General features: G+C 41.8%; 1 protein-coding gene across 1 annotated transcript; it reads left to right on the top strand.

Moving 5' to 3' along the window:
* The first annotated feature begins 4,300 nt into the window (after positions 1-4,300).
* On the top strand, positions 4,301-14,180 carry FBP1 (fructose-bisphosphatase 1). Its single transcript, XM_032981904.2, has 7 exons — positions 4,301-4,539; positions 6,909-7,071; positions 8,830-8,922; positions 9,948-10,091; positions 11,293-11,430; positions 12,652-12,771; positions 13,774-14,180. The coding sequence occupies exons 1-7, from the start codon at positions 4,370-4,372 to the stop codon at positions 13,963-13,965; spliced, it is 1,020 nt and encodes a 339-aa protein (XP_032837795.2). The 5' UTR covers positions 4,301-4,369; the 3' UTR covers positions 13,966-14,180.
* The last annotated feature ends 5,017 nt before the right edge of the window (positions 14,181-19,197 follow it).

Raw genomic sequence — 19,197 nt, 5'->3', positions numbered from 1 at the left:
ATTCTTTGCTCACATGGTAGAATCTTATGGATAAGTAACAAATGCAGAGATTTAAAAATTACAGATCAATATTTGTATTCGCACGTAGCCTTCCTTTCCAGGATCTACTGTCTGCACGTTAGGTACTGTGTCACCCTACAAAAAACTGCAACGGTAGTCTCACAAGAGCCAGCCTCACACTGAAATGATGACAATGCTCTTTCTCCCACAAGAGGGCGGTGGGCAAGCACGGTGCCGGAAAATCCCTTTGCTCTGGGTTTTAATTACTATTAACCTTATCCATAAATTCTGCTTATTGATCATAGGGAAATCCGTACAAATTGTCAGAGCAATTTAATGCATGATATCAAATGGATCCCATTTTAAAGCTACTATGCTGAGAAATTATTTTGTAGCCAATTTGTACTCTTAAGTTTAAATGTAAGTGTATGCTTTCTGGTATCTTTCAGCTGTGCTCCAAGATGAAACGTGCTCTGCTATCACAGTCATAAATAAATAATCCGGGATGCTGTCCCAACATAGGAAATTCGGGTGGGCAAGATGAAGCACTTTCTGAAGGAAAGAAGACAAAAGATCATCTGTCTAGGTAGAAGTCAGCCTGGTAATTTCCCATGTGGTACCATTCCCTGCCAGAAGCTCTGCACATGCTACGGCAGTTCCTCCTGATCCATCTCCTGCAGCAGCCAGGACTAGCCTCAGAAATCCTCTTCACACTGCTCCAGCCCTAAACATCATGGCCTAGCAAGGCAGAGAGCAGCTGCATGGGTGGAGTGGCACTGCCCTGGGAGGGATCTCAGGATGACTTGCTGGATCTTACTTTCTATCCTTCCAGCCAGCACAAAACTTCTGCAGCTGTGAGACTTCTGCACAAAAAAAAATTTTTTCTTAGCAACAGTGGGATCTAAAGCTGCCTTTCCCACACAGGCACTCTTACTTCAGGAAAAGAAGGTCTTTGTGAAGGAGTTTCACTCGCATTGTCTTTCTGGCTGTCATTTGAACATACAAGGGACAATATTAATGATAAAATACCTGGGGATTTCTCATCAGCATGTGTCTTTTTTTTCAAAATAATTACACATTTGGGATTTTTTGTGCTGGGAGAAAAGTTTGTTTCAAATAAGCTATGTGGTTTGGGATTCTTACAGGTCTAAACCAGCTGTGAGCTGAATCTAGTTGAACGTCATCTGTTCATAAACAAGACTGTTTTCTTCTATATAGAAGTGAGCTGTTTCAGCAATGTTTAATCAACCAGCACTGACCTTTATTCTCAAATGCCACAAATTTGTTTTCAATAAATGTTTAACTACTGATTTCTAAAGGGAAAGGTTCACAACATGTAGAACTTACTTTTAATCTTACAATGATTTTATAGTAACTATACAACATGGTTGCTGTAGGGCTGCATATATGTTTTAGGAGGTTAAAATTTTTCATCTATGTTCCAAAACTCTTTTGACACAGGTGTTACCTCCTTTTTCATTCTGCTTCTGACATCTTCCTGTATTGTCCTAAAATATGTGAAAATACTGACAAAGAGGGAAAAAAATAAGCCCATAGTATAACCCTGGCTAAGCTTGTGACCTTTTCTCTTAGCAAGTTGATCAAAATAATCTCAAGGTATACCTATACTGCAGTCTCTGGCTAGTACAGAGAAGATTAGCAAGGTAGCTTGGCTAGATAGCCAGTTGTCACAGCAGGGAACTCACTGCAGGTTGCACATTCTGCCCAAAAGTTGGGTAGTATCAGGCAATTTATGGCACTAAGCTTTACATTCTTACAATTTGTCTACCGTCATCCATTAGGTCTTAATTATTTCATGTCAAACTGACTTTCTACACTATAGTGGAATCCCAAGAAAGACCAATGTATGCACGTATTCTAAGGCCAGGGGTGTGGAAATGGGTTAATCTATAGTACACTGAGTTGCCTTGAGTGCAGAAGATTATGAGCATGCTATATCTGGTAAAAATAATTACACTACTTCCCCACAGTGGAAAATACATCTGGATGGAACAGTGCGAAACCAGCATCCTTTCAAATGATTACTATTTCTGTTCCCAGCTTACTTGTTTCTACCTGGCTTCCACAGTAGGTATGGTGGAGTAAAACTCTTGTCTCACTCACTCCATCAACTCCAAAAGGGCACAGGTTTCAGCTCAGAACATGAGGAGAGTATGTATAGACGTGTGAGCAAGGTGAAATAGGTTAGTTATTCTCAGGCATGGATACCAAAACCTTAGGTTGTGACTGTTCTGAACTCATCTTGGCTATTTTACACTGAAGGTCAGCTCTTCCTGCAGGTTACTGATGTATTTGGTAGGGTCTTCACAATTCAGGTAAATTGTCCCAAATCGGCAACTCTGAGGTTTGTTACCATAACTCATATATTCCCAGGCTGTTCTAGCCTACTTGCTTTTACCCAGTTTAAGTGCACTCATGCAAAATTTTGTAGGATCTTTGCTGTTAATAGTTCCCAACTAGTAAGGCTGAAGTAGCTGCTATAGGTGATTGTAAAACATTATTTACCTTTAAAGAAAGAGCTAATTTCAATGTTTTGCAAGTTTTCCAAAATCTACCTGCCACTCCAAGACCACTTTTATGATGTTGGGCTGGTAACCACTTGCTGAAGACTGAAATATCCCATTGGAAGAGCATTGAAGCTACTTAAATCGAATACCTTCAGGACTGTCTGTAATTCTGGGCATGGATAAATTAGGCCAAAGTTGTGTGCACTTGCAGGAGAAGACATTTACGCATACCTTTGCAATATGTAACGTATAGATATGCCATGTGCTTTGCATGAAGGAAGAACATATATATGCAAAGTGGTGCACATCTTAAAAGATTTTTGCCCTGCATGTGACACCACCTGGAATGATTTCAGTTTGTGGTTTCAGTTTTAGGATCTGAGACTATCCTTAACCAACTCATGTGTGTATTCTACTGAAAAGTAATAAAAATTTCTAGAATTTACCTCCTTAGATAATGCAAACGTAATCTGATGTGTAGTACAACAACTCTACACTGTATAGATTAGAACAGCCATATCCAGATTTGTATTTGTCAAATTATTGTGTGAAAGAGTGTATCTAGGGTCAGGTGTTGGGTGAAGCTGGTTACACTTACTGGTGCCTGGATTTTTCTGATCAAACATTAGCAGCAAAACATATTGCTTGATATTGCTGTACAGTCAGGAAGGCTGGAGTCAAAAGCAGTGAGATTCAGGAGGTTCTGCATTCCTAACAGTATTTGTATGAGGTGCCTTAATTTCTAGCTTTTGGAGTGGAACTTGACCTACATCTTTCTATTGAACAGGTTTGGAGAGTTTGTTATAAAAATCTTGTTGTTGGGTCCAGCTGCCAGTGGCTGTTTCCTGGCAGCTTTCTTATGGTGTTGGGTACGTTGGTGCACGTGAGTTTAGCATGATCTCTTTAAACAGAAGAAGTTAATACTTGATGGAATCGATTACTAAGTGTGTGTTTTTCCTATACCGCCGGGTCAGGATAAGAGTGTTCCTGTGAGGCAGAAGACATTAACCTTGCTCTGTCGGTTGTGTGCAGTTCACCGTAACCCACATGCCACACACGGAGTTTTGCAATCAGGCAGTGAAATGAAGCAGACTTGTGAATTTTTGGTGTTGCTCTCAGGACCACGAGCGCTGGCGTGGGAGCACTGCTGACACCACGAGCTACCAGGGCCCATGGCTCGCTTCACTTGCTGTGCTATTCACGCACTGGATGCCCCAAGCATCGGTTACCCCACAAATGCGTGGGAATGAGACGCGCTTTGGTCAAAGAGAAGGGTGCTTGCGGGGTTTCCCCACTGCGGTTATTTTGGAGGGGGAGAGGGGGATGGGGCCCCTCTCCTCATCCTCATCCTCATCCTCACCCTCATCCTCATCCTCATCCTCATCCTCAACCTCATCCTCACCCTCATCCTCATCCTCATCCTCAACCTCATCCTCAACCTCACCCTCACCCTCACCCTCATCCTCACCCTCATTCTCACCCTCACCCTTACCCTCACCCTCATCCTCACCCTCATCCTCATCCTCATCCTCAACCTCACCCTCAACCTCACCCTCACCCTTACCCTCACCCTCATCCTCATCCTCACCCTCATCCTCATCCTCATCCTCACCCTCATCTTCATCCTCATCCTCATCCCCGCCTTTCCCCAGCCCGGAGGGATGCGGGGGTGGTGGGGCGGGGGGAGGGGGCGAGAGCGGGGTTCCCCCGCCCCGGGCTCTCACGGGACACGCCCCGGACACGCCCCCGCCCCCGCCCCTGCCACGCCCCCCCCCCCGGGGTAGTGGCGGCGGCGGCGGCGGCGGCGGCGGCGGCACTGTCACTCTCCCGACGCCGGCACCATGACGGACCGCTCCGCCTTCGACACCAATGTCATCACCATGACCCGCTTCGTGATGGAGGAAGGCAGGCGGGCGAAAGGCACCGGGGAGTTCACGCAGCTCCTCAACTCCCTCTGCACGGCCATCAAAGCCATCTCCACCGCCGTCCGAAAGGCGGGCATCGCCAACCTGTGAGTCCCGGGGGGGCGCTGGTAGCGCCCCGCACCTCCCCGTGCGTCCGGGGCATCCTGCCGCCTCCGCGGCGGTGGGGACAGGGGCGGGGGGGGGGGTGTCACCCGAAAGGCACGGCGGTGGGGTTGCATCCACCCACCCCCTCGCACAGAGCTGTAACCTTAAGCACCTTGGACTCTTAATTTTCTTAAGTGCTACGGGTCCTATGGCTTTTTAATAATATAAGGCATGCAATCTTTGGCAGATGTCTGCTGCTGCTAGACCTTCGTGCAAACCTTCAGCAGGTTTTGGGTGCTGTAAGCCAGAAGTCCAAACGAACAGACTGAAAGACTTACAGAAAGGGCACTGGTTAGGAACAGTGGTGTCTGTAGTCAGCCAGTCAGAGGGGACTTGTTCTGGAGATGCATCAAAAGGAAATTAGGAAATAACTGAAACTGGTTGGAGATAACTAATCCCCCTAAGTATTTTACATATTGTTGATAAGCCAAGTTGCATGCTGATCAGGGCTTTAGACACGGGCTGCTTCATTACTTAATGGAAAATGCAGTGGAGAGAAAAGGAATGGGCCTCTACAAACCATGTAGTGGAAGATATAAAAAGCAAAAGGTTTCTGGCAATACAGAATGACATTTATTACAAAATGTATCGGAGAGCTGAAAAATGTAGTGACTGGGGTTAATAAAATAGAAGCAGCTGCAAGAGAGAATAGAAATCCTCCACTTTATGTACATTTGAACTATTTTTCTCTCTTTTGACTTCAGACTTTATGTAACTGTGGTAGCTCTTAATCACTATGTGCTAGGCCTCCCATGTGCCTCCTATGTCTATAGTAAAGACCCGGGTTTCCCATCGGTGACTTGATTTGTGACTGTCTAAGGTCCCATTCCTTATGTGTCCTCCATCTGCATCCATGGACAGCTGCCCACACGTTCGATACCTGTACTGATAGCCTTGCCTTATGGTCCCCTACAGTGCATCTGAACCAGCACTGGGGAGGCCAGCTTCAGACTTCTGAGCCTCCTTGAGCAGTACATCTCCCACTGTGGGACTGTGCTTTATAGCCCGTGGTGGGATTTGCCGGGCTATGAGGGAATGTGAACAGGCAGGAATCGCTGGGGGCCATTTCCTCGGCTCACCCTCAGGCTCGGCTGAATGCTCCGCACTGCCCAGCAGCGAGGTGCAGAGCTGCTGGGGAAGCCAATGTCCCCTCCCAGCTGCAGGGTGTGCGCAGGGCACCCTGCCGTCCCCCTCCCAGGAGTCCCCAGCAGACTAAGTGCCAGAGCTGTAGCCGCTGGCCATGTGCCATTTTTGCTGCGAGGATGAGGACCAGTGCTTCTGCTCGCAACCATGGTGTTCAAAGTATGTGGTTTTCTAAAAGCACTTTCACACTGGCAGAAGAATGTTCAAGCCTCTGTAGCAGGGAGAGAGACAAAGAGAATTATGCCAGGTGTTTTTATTTGTCTCATGCATTAGACTGAAGAAATGCAGTACCTTCCTAAAGGAGTGTATTCAGCGTTATTACAAAAAACCTGAAATACCAGTATTTGGCCTAATCAATAAACCGTAGTTGACGTACGTAAGAGTCATCTGAATGTGTACAGAGCTGGCTATTGTTTTACTCGTCCAAGAACTAAACTTCCCCTCTCTCTGTTTCGCATGCTTTCGAAATCACCTATCACAAGGTCTCCTCGTACTTCCTGATGCCAGATGGTTTGATTCTGATTAGCTCGCAGGGTTTTATTTGTGTTTCATATTTGTATTTCTGAGTTTTATTCCCAATGAAATGTTTACTACTTAAAATCAAAACCGAAAACACTGAACCATAAAAATGTCAATTCATCTGTGAGCAAAGTGGTTTTACTGCAATTTGTACATCATATTGCTGACCAGGAGCAAGTTACATACAGAAGTTATAGTGTAACTAATGTCTTCGGAGTCATTGTTACTTTTTATGTATAAGTTTTCTAACGAAGTCTTAGCTTTTAGTGTATGCAGCTGTAATATTGGAGCCTAGGATTCAAGGACACTATTTAGGTCTTAAAGTTAAAAGCTCATTAAATAACTGAATTACCATAATTCAGCCTTCACAGCTTGCTATGTATGTTTGCCTATAGTTTACGGACTACTGAAAAACAATTCCTTGTTTTGTGTGCCTCATGTTCAGTGTCTTCTAGATTTGCCACCAGAGCTAATGTTAGCAGGTCTCAGCCAGAATCCACTGGACAGTAAACAAAAAACAGGCTTAGAGAGGTGAGGTAGCCTCCAAAGATGCCATTTGTTTTACACACATAAGGTTGCCAGAAATGGGGTGCTTTGGAAGATGTAGTGTCCGGCTTTCATAGAATGCTCTCTCTTGCCATTGCTCTAGCTATGGAATTGCTGGGTCTACCAATGTGACAGGAGATCAAGTAAAGAAGCTGGACATCCTTTCCAATGACCTGGTGATTAACATGCTCAAGTCATCCTTCAGTACATGTGTTATTGTGTCTGAAGAAAACAAAGATGCTGTGATAGTGGAAGCTGAAAAACGGGTCAGTAGCTTTAAAAGTTCTCCCTGCTTGATTGCAAATCAGCCCTTACAAGTGTATTCCTTCAGATCTGAGAAACTGAAACTGAGCTAAAAAATTCAGAAAATTTGAACTTTTCGATACTGGTAAACGAAGGGGTAAGGGGCAGGTGGAGAGATTGTCAGTCATCATTTGTCCTTTCTGTTATTTCTGCTCTCGAGACTGATGTTTGGGTTTTTTGGTTTTGTTGTTGTTGTTGTGTTGGTTTTGTTTTGTTTTGTTTTTTTCTCTGTTGTTTCTCCCTACCTTCTGTTTTTCCCAGTTTTTCCTATTTGTGGAGGGAAATGATTTCTTGTTTATCCCATCTGATCTCTAGAACTATGCTCTGAGTCAATCAAGCCCTTTTGTAAAGTCGCTTTGTCGGGAGGATACAGAGAAGGTGTTCCATGAAAGTCAAATCTTGAGTTGTCTGGTTCATGCAAATTCTCCTTGAAGCCCATGAAAGGCTTAGCAGCAATGAAACAAACATTATTTTTACTTATTTATTATTTATTATTGTTTATATTCACAAGTCTGCATGCACTTGTTGAGTGATGGTTCCTTTTTTCTAGCTAGTATTTTGGTGTGATCACATAAAAATCTGAGTAAAAATTTAGCAAAAACAAACAACTAAAACATAATTTAGAAGGTATAATAATGTTTTCTTTGTTGAAGCAGTTCTCTTTTTTTCTCCCTGTTGAGACATCTTCAAAGTTGATTTTATAGGTACTGCATGAACAGAGATTGCTTCAGATCTGAAAAAATATGATTTTAGATCCTCAGAGATCACTGAGGGAGGCTCAGTGATGGGATGCTTTTCTAAACTAAATGTGAGCTAATGTTTTTTTTATCAGAATTCCTACCCTGAATTTCTACCTGCAGAGTATAGCATTGCTGGACTTAAATAAGTTTCTGGCATGCAGGGTGAAATCAAACAAAATGTGAATGAACATTTACTGTTGTTACACATTAAAATGATTGTGGATAAAATTAGAAGAAAACAAGATATTTAAAAGATACAGTTGATTCAGCTATTTTCCCAGCGCTGGCAGTTTCCTGTACCTATAGGAACCCTTAATACAGCAATAGGTGGGGACCATTATTTTTTGGGAGGGGGAGGAGGACATGGAGGAAACCCTGGAAACCCAGGATAAGACAGTAGACTTGCTGAGGTAATTTCTGACCATCTATCCATTCAGAACACTGATAAAGTAAAATGTATAGTTATGAATGTCAGGTGTTAAAGGCTTTTTAAATGTCTCTAATTTTAGCTCTACATGAAAAAGGCTGATCCTCTTAATTTGTCATTTTACATATAATTCAGAAAGCCATTTTGTTACAGATGGGAAAGTGTAGCCTAAATGATAGATATTACAGGATATCTATCAAAATGGATAAGCATTAATTGAAAAGATGAAGCTAAACTAGTAATTTAAAATATTTATTTATTTATTTAAAAAATTGTGTAGAAAAACTTCACCTTTCCCATGTCATAATTTACTACTTACTTTAAAGACTTCCAACCTTTTGTTGTGGCACAAATCACACAGTTGTAATCAAAAATGAAATCTGGACCAAAGGATTTCTAACATTTTAATTCAGTTCCTTCATAATCTATCAAAGCCTTTTAGTTTATACTGCTTTGAAACTCTGTGAGAAAATTTACCTACTGAAGTATTTTTATTTTGGGGAAGTGGGTAAATAATGACACTAATCTAGTTGTTCCCTCTTCTATTTTTCTAGGGTAAATACATAGTCTGCATAGACCCGCTAGATGGCTCATCGAACATTGACTGTCTTGTTTCCATTGGGACAATCTTTGCCATCTACAGAAAGGTAAAAGGCTTTCATGTAGGACAGGAAAAAGTATTGCTGTGCACCTTTTGATGAATTATAATTACATGTGAAGACTTAATAAAATCTAACTAAACTTATTTGTGAAAAAGACTTTCGGGACCAGCTTTAAATTAAATCTGCTATTTCACAGGCATTTGTATAAAATATTTGTGAGGGGTTTGGATTAGTCTCTTAGAAGATGAGATACCTATATGGACATGCCTGGCTGATATTTAACTAGCCAGTTAAAGGAATTACCCCTTACAAACATATCAGGTCTTAGTTTTAATGAATATTTGTGCTGAGACAAAATACCTCATGGTTGTCATCTACTTAGGGAATGTGCTTTCAGGTTTTCTTGTTCTCTGTACTATTAGTCCTCTTAGCCCGAGGACAGGCTTCAAACACAAGCCTGAGCTGAAACATGGCATGTGCATTTGAAGTGTCTAATTCACTCTGAAAGGCAGAAACCTTGCCTGAAAGATCTTGAAATACTGGACTTGCATGTCATAAGATGGGGGAAAAAGTAAGTCAGATAAAACACACCTGACTGTCCATTTTAATCGTCTTTTGTATGTTGACATACATCCCAAAATAACTATTCCCAACTTCATTTTTATATGAAGGAAAATAAACCAAAATAATCCCAAGTACTTTTGATCAGCTGTGAATGCCATGAGTCCTATTTCATTGCTCGCTTTTCAACTGTGCCTCTCAGTTTGCCTCCGAGCTGTGTTCATCATCACCTATGAGCAGGTACACAGCTCTCTATTATCTCCTTAATCCTTTCCTGCTTCCTGCATTCCAAGTAGGCTTATACAAGAGCATTTCTAGATCAATGTGCTTGTCTCCTCCATATAATTTGTATTAGTGCATCCAGTAGGAATCTCAGTTGTGGATCATGGAAGCATTTGTGCCACCTCATGCATGGATATGGAGTAGAAGACGGTCCCTTTCCCAGAGAGCCCTGTTATGTACCAACTATAGAAATGAAGCAAAGTTGACTATGGTCCTTCTTATTCTAGGTGTCCACTGATGAACCTTCTGGGAAAGATGCTTTACAACCTGGGCGTAATCTTGTGGCAGCTGGTTATGCTCTCTATGGGAGTGCCACAATGCTGGTACTGGCCACTTCTGCTGGAGGTGTCAACTGTTTCATGCTGGATCCGGTGAGAATGTCCTCTGTTTCTTTGTTTATTAAGGATAACAAGGTATGATCTATAAGCACTGTTTGTCCCCCAAAAAGTCAAACAAAGGAGCAATTGTCAAGCTAGTGTGGAGATATGAAGTACACCCATCAGCAATAATGTCAAGAGGTTTTTGTGTTCTGTGTGCCCGCTGCTGTGATGCTATATGTGATTCAACAATGGGAAGACAGCTGAGTCAGTGAAGTAAATACACAGCATGTGCCAAATCATCTGATATTTAAAACGAGCTGTTTTCTGCAATGCAGAATGCCCTTTAAGACTTGTTTGTCTTTTCCTTAATGTTAGGACCTTAGTAAACCAGAGAAGCAGAAATATTTAACCTTCTTCTGTGTTTTCAGATCCCACCATGATGTGTAAAAGAGTAAGTGACATGTATGGGTGCATTTGACATTCTGGCATGTATTGACTGTATGAGTTTTAAAATAAAAGTCATATTGATCATAGCAGAAAGTAGTTTGCCTTAGTGACCCTTTTTTTTTGTACTCAGTTGGGCTGTGCCACCTGCCAGTATTAAATTTTTAGAAGCTGCAGTCATCAAGCAGCAGGAAGTATAACTGCGTGCTCCCTGTTAAGTAACAGCTTAAGTAGCTGCATGTATTTTTGTCTATATTCAGATAACAGATTTAACTTTGAGCATGCATGCATGTTATTTTGTTTATTTTTAGAAGTAACTTGGGAATTTAATGAAAACTAAACAGACCAGCCCTTGGTTACAGAGATTGGCTCTCTAGCCCAAGCCAAGATGAATTGGAATTTATTAGTATCTACAGCTATTTGAAGATGTTCATGCATTGATTCAACTGGCACTCTGTTTCCAAACTCCTCAGAGTTGTGCTTTTATTGTAAGTCTAGCAAAAGAGTGGAGACCTAAATAAATCTACAGGCAATAGCTTTTTTTGTCATGGAAAAGTGAGAGAGAGCTGGCAATAGTAGTATGAAGAAGCCAGCATGACCCCAGGATTCATGCTCTGTCTGTGTTTTATGGATAAGCAAGACACTTTGCATCTACCCTGCAAATACCACTTTTTTGTAGGTACTGAATTATTAAAGGAAGCAGCAGCAGTAGTAAATTTTTCGTAAGTTGTGTGTACGATTGGCTTTTGCCCTGGTTTGTAAATAAATGGGCAATTAACATTAACAGATTGTTCTTTCTTACTGTTAGGCAATTGGAGAATTCATTTTGGTGGATAGGGATGTGAAAATCAAAAAGAAGGGAAATATCTACAGTCTCAATGAAGGCTATGCAAAATACTTCGATCCTGCAGTCACAGAGTATCTCAAAAAGAAGAAGTTCCCTGAGGTAAAAGATCCTGTTTCAGAGAAACTTTCTGATCATAAGCAACACTCATAATTTCCAACTTTATGATCAACCACTGTCTCATGCAGTTCAGATCTTGTTTTCCTTTCCTGACTATTTAAAATGTATCTTCATGTGGGACTGATAATTAAAGCAGCAGTTGATGTGCCCAGATATTTCACCATCCTTCAGTACTGCATTGCAGCTCTCTCTTTTTTTTTTTTTTTTTTTTTTTTAATTTTCCTTCCTGACTGGGGGGCTGAGTAATGGCGCAGGAAGCAAAACTGAGCATTTGGTAGTGAAGTAGAGAGGAAGTCTCATCTGATGATGAAGAAATTTGATTGACACGTGTGTTAGATTGCTGCTTCCTCACTGCAGTGTCCAAGCAGACGGAGAGCCAAGTGGGGATGGCAGTGGGTTGTTACTCAGTGGTGACACGGGCTGGGTCCTGAGGGGGCCTCTCACTTGAAAAGCTAGCGTAGTTTCAGGGTCTGCTCTGTGGTCCTGGTGTCAGGAGGCCTGAAGGTCTAAGGAGTGCCCATAAAAATCACGTCTGTTCTCATGCCTTACACCTATCATCACTGGAGTTATTATGTCAACAATGAAGTGTAAACATTTACTACTGTTAAGTGTTTGTGTCCCTTCTTGACTTCCTGATCTTGCTTTGAACAAAGACTTGTGTTTTCATCTGGCATCTTGCCAGGCTTAAGGTGTTGTTTATTTAGATATTAAAATATACTCTCTTGAGTATAATGAGGAAATAATATCAGTAGTCAACTATTAACTTTTTCTTACCAAAAAAGTTGTAGAAGCTGGCAAAAATGGGTAGAAGAAGTAGGAAGGATAATTTGTTTTGATCCTTGCTATTTTTTTCTGCTACAAAAGAAAAATCTCCCAACATCAGTTCCTAGCACTTGATCTTTTGCTACTAGAAATTCAGTATTTTCTAAGGGGTTAGAGCACTGACAGAGATCTTGGATGCATTTTCTGTTGTTGGCACTACCACTGATCTATCCTGAAATCTTCTGTCAGTCCTTTTCCTTGGATTTCCCCAATTACAGAATGAGGAGGAAACTGAAATTTTCTCCAAAACTACTTTGAATATTATCAATGAATCACAATATGGAGGAGTTAGATGTTAGTACCACTAAGTGAAGGGGTGGGGGGAGGGAAGATTAACCTAATGTGCTCAAAAGTTACATTTATTTAAATGTCTTTCTGTAGGATGGCAGCTCACCATATGGTGGGAGGTACATAGGATCTATGGTGGCTGATGTGCATCGCACACTGGTGTATGGAGGAATCTTTCTGTATCCTGCTAACTCCAAAAGTCCCAAAGGAAAGGTAAACCTGAATAAGACCAATTACAGGAAAGGTCACATTATCTAGATACTTCAGTGGCATAGATTAGTATTTTGATTGCGTGACATGTATTTCATAACTTGATAGCTTGCACCTCTGGTGTGTGGGTATGGCCATCCCTTGCACACTGTCATGAGTGACAGCAACCCATTGTCAGACACCTATTTTAGAGCTGCTGCTCGCCTGTTTCAGCTGCACTGACTTCTCTTTATCCCCAGCCTTATTCAGGTTATGGAATGTACCAGGGGATGTGCAGTTCAAACAGGATTCTCTGTACCATCTCAGCCCAAACCGTGCTGGCCCCAACCAAGTGAAACATTACAAAGCAAAGAAAACCACACACATTACCCTGAGATTCCTGTTACAAGCTAGTATGTAAGAAACCTAAATAATGTGTGTCCTTTACAAGAAGCTCTGCCAAAGAGAAAACCATCTGCATCTTGTACTTGCTAACACTGCCTCGTCTGGAGGAACTATGCCTGGCTGCCCCTGCCAGGACGACAGTCAGTCACGGAAGATCACACACTTATGGGCTGACAAGGGGACTGTTTATTCAGCAAAGACCTTTCATCTGTTTTGTAATTGTCCATAAATTATTGCTTCAGGTTTCAGATAAGATGCAGTTATTCATTAGAGAAACCTAATGGCACACTCAGGACCAGTGTTTTTCTCTTTTCACACAGGCCTACGTGGTCTGCTGCCTTGTTAAAGGTTGTGTCATACATACGAGCTTTGTCTCTGTGTAAAGAGCACAATACAAATATGAGCTATGGAGAAAGCACTCAGACTGGGTGAATCCAGCATCCACTGTGTTTTGTTTAAAGGAAAAATCCACCCAATTTAATTTCTCGAGTCAAAGTTTATATGAAATATGGAGTACTCGGATTGTTGATTGGTTTTAAGTCAAATGCCAAATGTACTTACATTTCATGATTCTCAGCATTGCCTGGGATAACCATTGCCATTTTGAATTTTGTCTTCTAGCTGAGACTGCTCTACGAATGCAATCCAATGGCTTTTGTAATTGAGAAGGCTGGGGGAATAGCAACAACTGGGCACCAAGCAATACTAGATATAGTGCCTGAGGATATCCACCAAAGAGTGCCTGTTGTCTTGGGATCTCCTGACGATGTAAAGGAGTACCTTGAGATAGTCAAGAAGCATTCAACTAAGTAGAAGAAGCTTGCTGGGGTCACTGTGCAGATGGAAAGAAATGCCTTACAGCTGAACCAAAAAACATACTGCGATACTGCAAGATTGAACTGTCTAACCTCTGTAGCAAGATAGCCATATTTTCATAAGATTTTTTTTTTTAAATTAAATCTTGTGCAATTGCATTGTGCAATGAAAAGCATGAAAAGATAGCATTAAAGGAAGCATTAAAAGTAAAAGCAAGGGGAAAATATGTTTGCTTTTTCATTTATCATTTGTAATTACACAAAAGCCACTCTGCTACACAGTGTTTCATTAAATAACTAGGGGAAGACTCAACTTTCTCAGACAACCTACAGTATATCACCAGAATATCTGACTCTTTCCTCTTCTAAAAATCTTGACGGGGGGGAAGACTCAGCAGCCTTTTACAGTGAGTGACCTTTCCTAGAACAGTCTCTAGTTCTTTGGCAATAAACATAAATGCTAATATGGACACCTTCACACATTGTTTCTAGGCTCCAGAAGTTCCTCACTGTACTTTAGTCTGGGCTTATTCTGACTGAAAGTCAACATTTGTGAAACATGCACATGAGTCTATGTTAAATCTGACAGGTACTGTTAATACTGCCAATTGGTAGTCTGCCAGATCCAGTTACACAAGGACAAAAAAATTATTTTGGAGGTGGATTTTGAATTGGATAAGGAGCGTGTATAGACAGCTTAGTAGCATTCTGTTGTGATAAGCTGGCCAGAAATCTTTGCCAGAAATTAACCTGCTTGCTTGATGAAAAAATGAACATGTGCATTGCTAGCAACACCCACCAGGTGTTTTTTGTGTTATTTTGGGAGTGTGCATTACCATGGAAGAGGATTCTGCTGCGCAAGCAGAAGTTGTGAAGATCCCCACAAAGCATACTGACATTTAATATGCTGATTCAGAGATTCAGAGCATGCTGCTGGGAACACGACATTAGTGCTTGGGAGCTTAGATGGGCTGTCCACCTGTCTGGGTACAGTTTATGGCCATGGCTCACAAGCTTTCTGAACCTGTCCAAATCTGCAAATCTTTGACATTTCTCACTGCCCGCTTACCTTTGCCAGACTCAAACTAAGGGACACATGGATGTTGCTGTTGGGTAGACAGCCACTGAACGTTCACTCAAGCCATGGTCTGGGAACACCTGTCTATAGGTGCAATGATGTATAAACCTGCCTGTCTGAGGATTTTGCATACATCAGTACAGAAAGCCTGTCTGAGATTCGTTCTTCTGGTAAAACAAGAAGAAAAGAGTGTGGGTGAACATAGAGGCCATGGTGCAAAGGCATGCTCTGTGAGGGTTCACACACAAGAAAAACCTGTGGGTCCTTTTTATGATGCAGGTTGTACTTGAGGCATGTGGAGGCATACTGGCAAACCTTAGATGAGTGTATATATGCATCTTTTCTCCAAAGTGATAGAGGACAAGAGGTTTCTGGCAGGGACTAGATGGCCTAGTTTCTGCTGAAAGTGCCATTTCTGATGAGGTTTTGTTAGTGAAGACAGGGCTTTCAGGGACCAGGATTGGGACAGTCCTGGAAATCTCTACTGAGCCCTTGTTCTGCCTGTGCACTCTCTTTTCACGCTGTGGGGGCCTATGTCTGCTCCTGCACAGGATCTGGCTCCTCTGTAGGCCAAACTCTGCTCTGGGAAATGGCAAGATCATGGCTTACATACCTGGCCTGATATGCACCTGCAAAATCAGGCAACCCATAAACAGCAACCATGCAGTATGCTGTCTGATTTTTGATTAATTCCCCTCTGGGAGGAGGCTCAAACACACATCATTTAGTGAGGTGCCCTTGTTGGCAGCCTGGGGGCTGGCCTGGAAGGAGAGGGTTTTTACTACCCCAACTTGACAGTGCTGTGCCATGATTGGGAGAAGGCTTCATGCGACCAAATGGTGAGTGGGACAGCTGTGTGCTGGGGGACTCCTGTGGCCCAGCATTTTCTTCACAGGCTATTCTTTCTTGTGCTAGGACCAATGCTGCTTCTTCTTCATGTGAGCAGCCTACAACTGGGATATGGCCATGTTCTTGCTTTTGTAAAAGGAAAAAAAAGCAAACCTTGCATCTGTTTTGTCTTTTCATTGTGATTTCAAAAGGAACAGTAGGTCTTTCTCAGTTTGACGAGGAGTGAAGGTGCTAGGAGCAGCTAGATATTCATACCTTGCACACTAAAACACTTCCCAGAGGAATTTAGTATTCCTATCCTGAGCATATCCTTCCTTGCTGGTTCTGGCATGTACCCCATAGCACTTTAAAAGGCTCCAAACTCCCTGTATCAGCTACAGCAGGCAGCATGCTGAGATAGACTCTAAACTTCTCTGAGGTTCTGGATGCTGCTCGTAGAGGAAAGTACATGACTGCTGTTGTCATGCACAACTATTTTAGATCGTTAAGTTTTTAATTCGACCTGTCTCCAGAGCCATAGCTGGTTGCAATTTTTTATTTAATTGCACTAAATGGGGCATAGTTGGAAGCCCTTACAGCTTTTTTCTGGCTTTTTGTATGTCAGTTTGGACTACAGTGCCTCACTAGTCTGTTGGCACAACTTGACAGACAGTATCCGCAGCAGCCATTTTTGTCTAGTTATAGTAATTCCTCAGCTGTATTCTGCCCCCAACCTCTTCAGGAATCCCTGGGCTGCATATGTCTATTTTTAAGACACCATGCTGGCAGTAGGTAAAGGTTATAGAAGGAAAGGCAATACTGCCCATGTTTGTCAGGTCAGTTTTCAGTGTTTTGGTTTTGCCTGTAGGCTGATGTTTTTTAGTTAACATTTTTCATATTGTAAGATGTGTTTTTCTTTCAGTCTGTAATATGTAAGCCCACATTTGAACAGCACCCCTGTATAGCCACCAGTGGGCAGAACTATTCAGTAATCTCCTTCCACAGCCCTCTTCCCAGAGCTTGCCCTGCGCATCAATATGGGCAGGAGAGTCAGTGTGTCACTGCGCCCGCCTTCAGCCCCCGCTTCAGAACTACCCACTGCCCCACTCAGAGGCTGAACTGTGGCATTTGGTGAAAGGTCTCTGGCTCCAATTTCAGCCGGCACCATCTAAGTGACTAACATTTCAAATCAGTTAGAAAAGACGTCACCTTTAAAGCACAGGGCTAGACTATATGCCAGTGGAAGTGTGAATCACCCCTGAGAGCTGTTGTGTAATCTTTATATTAGAGACAAATCTCCCATGGATTTGTCAAATTGAGGTGTTTAATTTTTTTAACCTTTCTATGCTATTTGAACCCATTTTACCAAGTGGTTCTCAGGCTTATAAAGACTCATTACACATTTCTGAAACAATCTTATTTCTTCTCCCTACCTTCTCCCTCCTCCCCCCCCCCCTCACTTTGCCCTCCTCCCCCTCCCCACCTCCTCCAGCCCCATCTTGATTAAGATAGAGCTTAATCATCAGTTTCATCATTCAGGTTTTTATCATTCAGTGAGATAACAGTATTTACCAAAGTAAAGTTTTCATGCAACCCAGTCTTGTGCCTTTATCCAAGTTTTATTATTTTCTCTTCTTGCTCCACTGTTGGCTGCAGTATTTCTGGAAAGCTTAGGTGTGGCGTCTGTGTTCTTTACATATTAGTGTACATAAAGTTCCTACTGAAGGAGTGTTATTTGAGTATAAAGCGTTGTGCTTTATACATACTGAAAAGTATCCAGTACCTGTAAAAAGCATTTGGGGATTTTTCAGTTGAAAAAAGGAAAGAGGCAAATAATGGGCTTATTAGCTCTGAGAACACCCTTTGGACCACTAACTCCAAAACAAACTTTCTGTTAGAAGATGATCTGAACTTTGTCTTTTTGACCAGTGTAACAGATCACTTGGAATCAAAAGTAAAGATCTGCATGTGATGTTTTGACAAATGCTGGAAGCCATAGGCCAACTCCCCCCCTCCCCATGTCTTATTTGCTAAATTGATTTGGTATCCCGATGGTATTCTAGCTACACAGAAGAGACATTATGCATTAAAAGCATTTTAGCACTGGTCAGGCTATGATGACAAAATAATGTGCAGAATGTAATGGCTGTACTTTAAGCCAGCAGATCTGTTTGCATGTATTACGTGAAACCTGTCCCCTTCTTTTAGTAATAGTGCCATGTGCTATCCCAGAGCTCCCTAAATACATTATTTTTCAGTTTTGTACAAAGTCTGTTTGAAGAAAGAAAGTCTCCTAGCCTGGCAAAAGAGCTCTGAAATATTTGTCCCATGATGTGAATGGTATCATACACTTTTAATTAGATCACAGTGGTAGAAAAGAGAAAAAGAAACCTTCAAGATCACTTTCTTCTTCCATCATTGCCTTAGAGGACATACTGCAAAATCTGCCTGTTGCTCCACCTGAGGAGCTCTGCTCACCAGTCTTTCCCGAGACTTGAAATACATTCCCAAAGCTAAGCACATGAGATGCAAGAAGCACCGAACTCTTGTCTTTTCACTTGTTGCTAGTGTTCAGCACTGTCAATCCCTAAGACCTTTCCTTGAGGCTGGTTTCAAAGTAGAAAACCTTACCATTCAAATCCCTTTACAAATCTCCAAGTAATGTGTTGCTCATAGGTGAAGAGATGCTTTTAGAGAAATCCAAAGAAATGCTAAAGATTAAAAGAATCCAAAGAAATGCTAAAGATTTAAAAAGGAATGCAAAGGGAAATAAAATTTCTTTGCCTACAGCTGCAGTTCCTATCAACAAAAACAAAGCTAGATATATGCTTTGTTACTGAACTTTGTTTCTGTCTTTCTGGCATGATTTTAGTGCAGTAACTTGGGTTGAGTGAATGGTAACAGTGAAACTCAAGGAAACTTTTCTTCTTTAACTCCAGATTTTCGTGTTTTGCTTGTGAGCTTTCCAGATCTTAAAAATAAGGGAGTGTTGCTAATAAGTAGAATGAAGGCTACAACATGTAATTATTCTTACTGCCTTATCTGAGTGGGAAGATAGTGCTGTAATTAAAATCTGTAATTCCAATGCTGCAGATAGCATGTACCTAATTCACTGACATTTCTGCCTACTTTCACATTAGCATCATGTCACCCAAGGCTATTGCTTGTAAGGAGTTACTGACAGTGTAATTGAAAACTTGGACATACCTATATTTACATGGTGCACTGTAATACCAAAGCTGATGTAAAATTTCATTTTGTGAGTTATGACACAGACATGCTTAAATCAGATAAGCCTCATTTGTAAATTATTGAAGGCACAAT

Source organism: Tyto alba, unplaced genomic scaffold (genome assembly GCF_018691265.1).
Source record: "Tyto alba isolate M040663 unplaced genomic scaffold, T.alba_DEE_v4.0 Super-Scaffold_13, whole genome shotgun sequence".
NCBI classification, from domain to species: Eukaryota; Metazoa; Chordata; class Aves; order Strigiformes; family Tytonidae; genus Tyto; species Tyto alba.
This window is presented reverse-complemented; position numbering and strand designations above follow the sequence as displayed.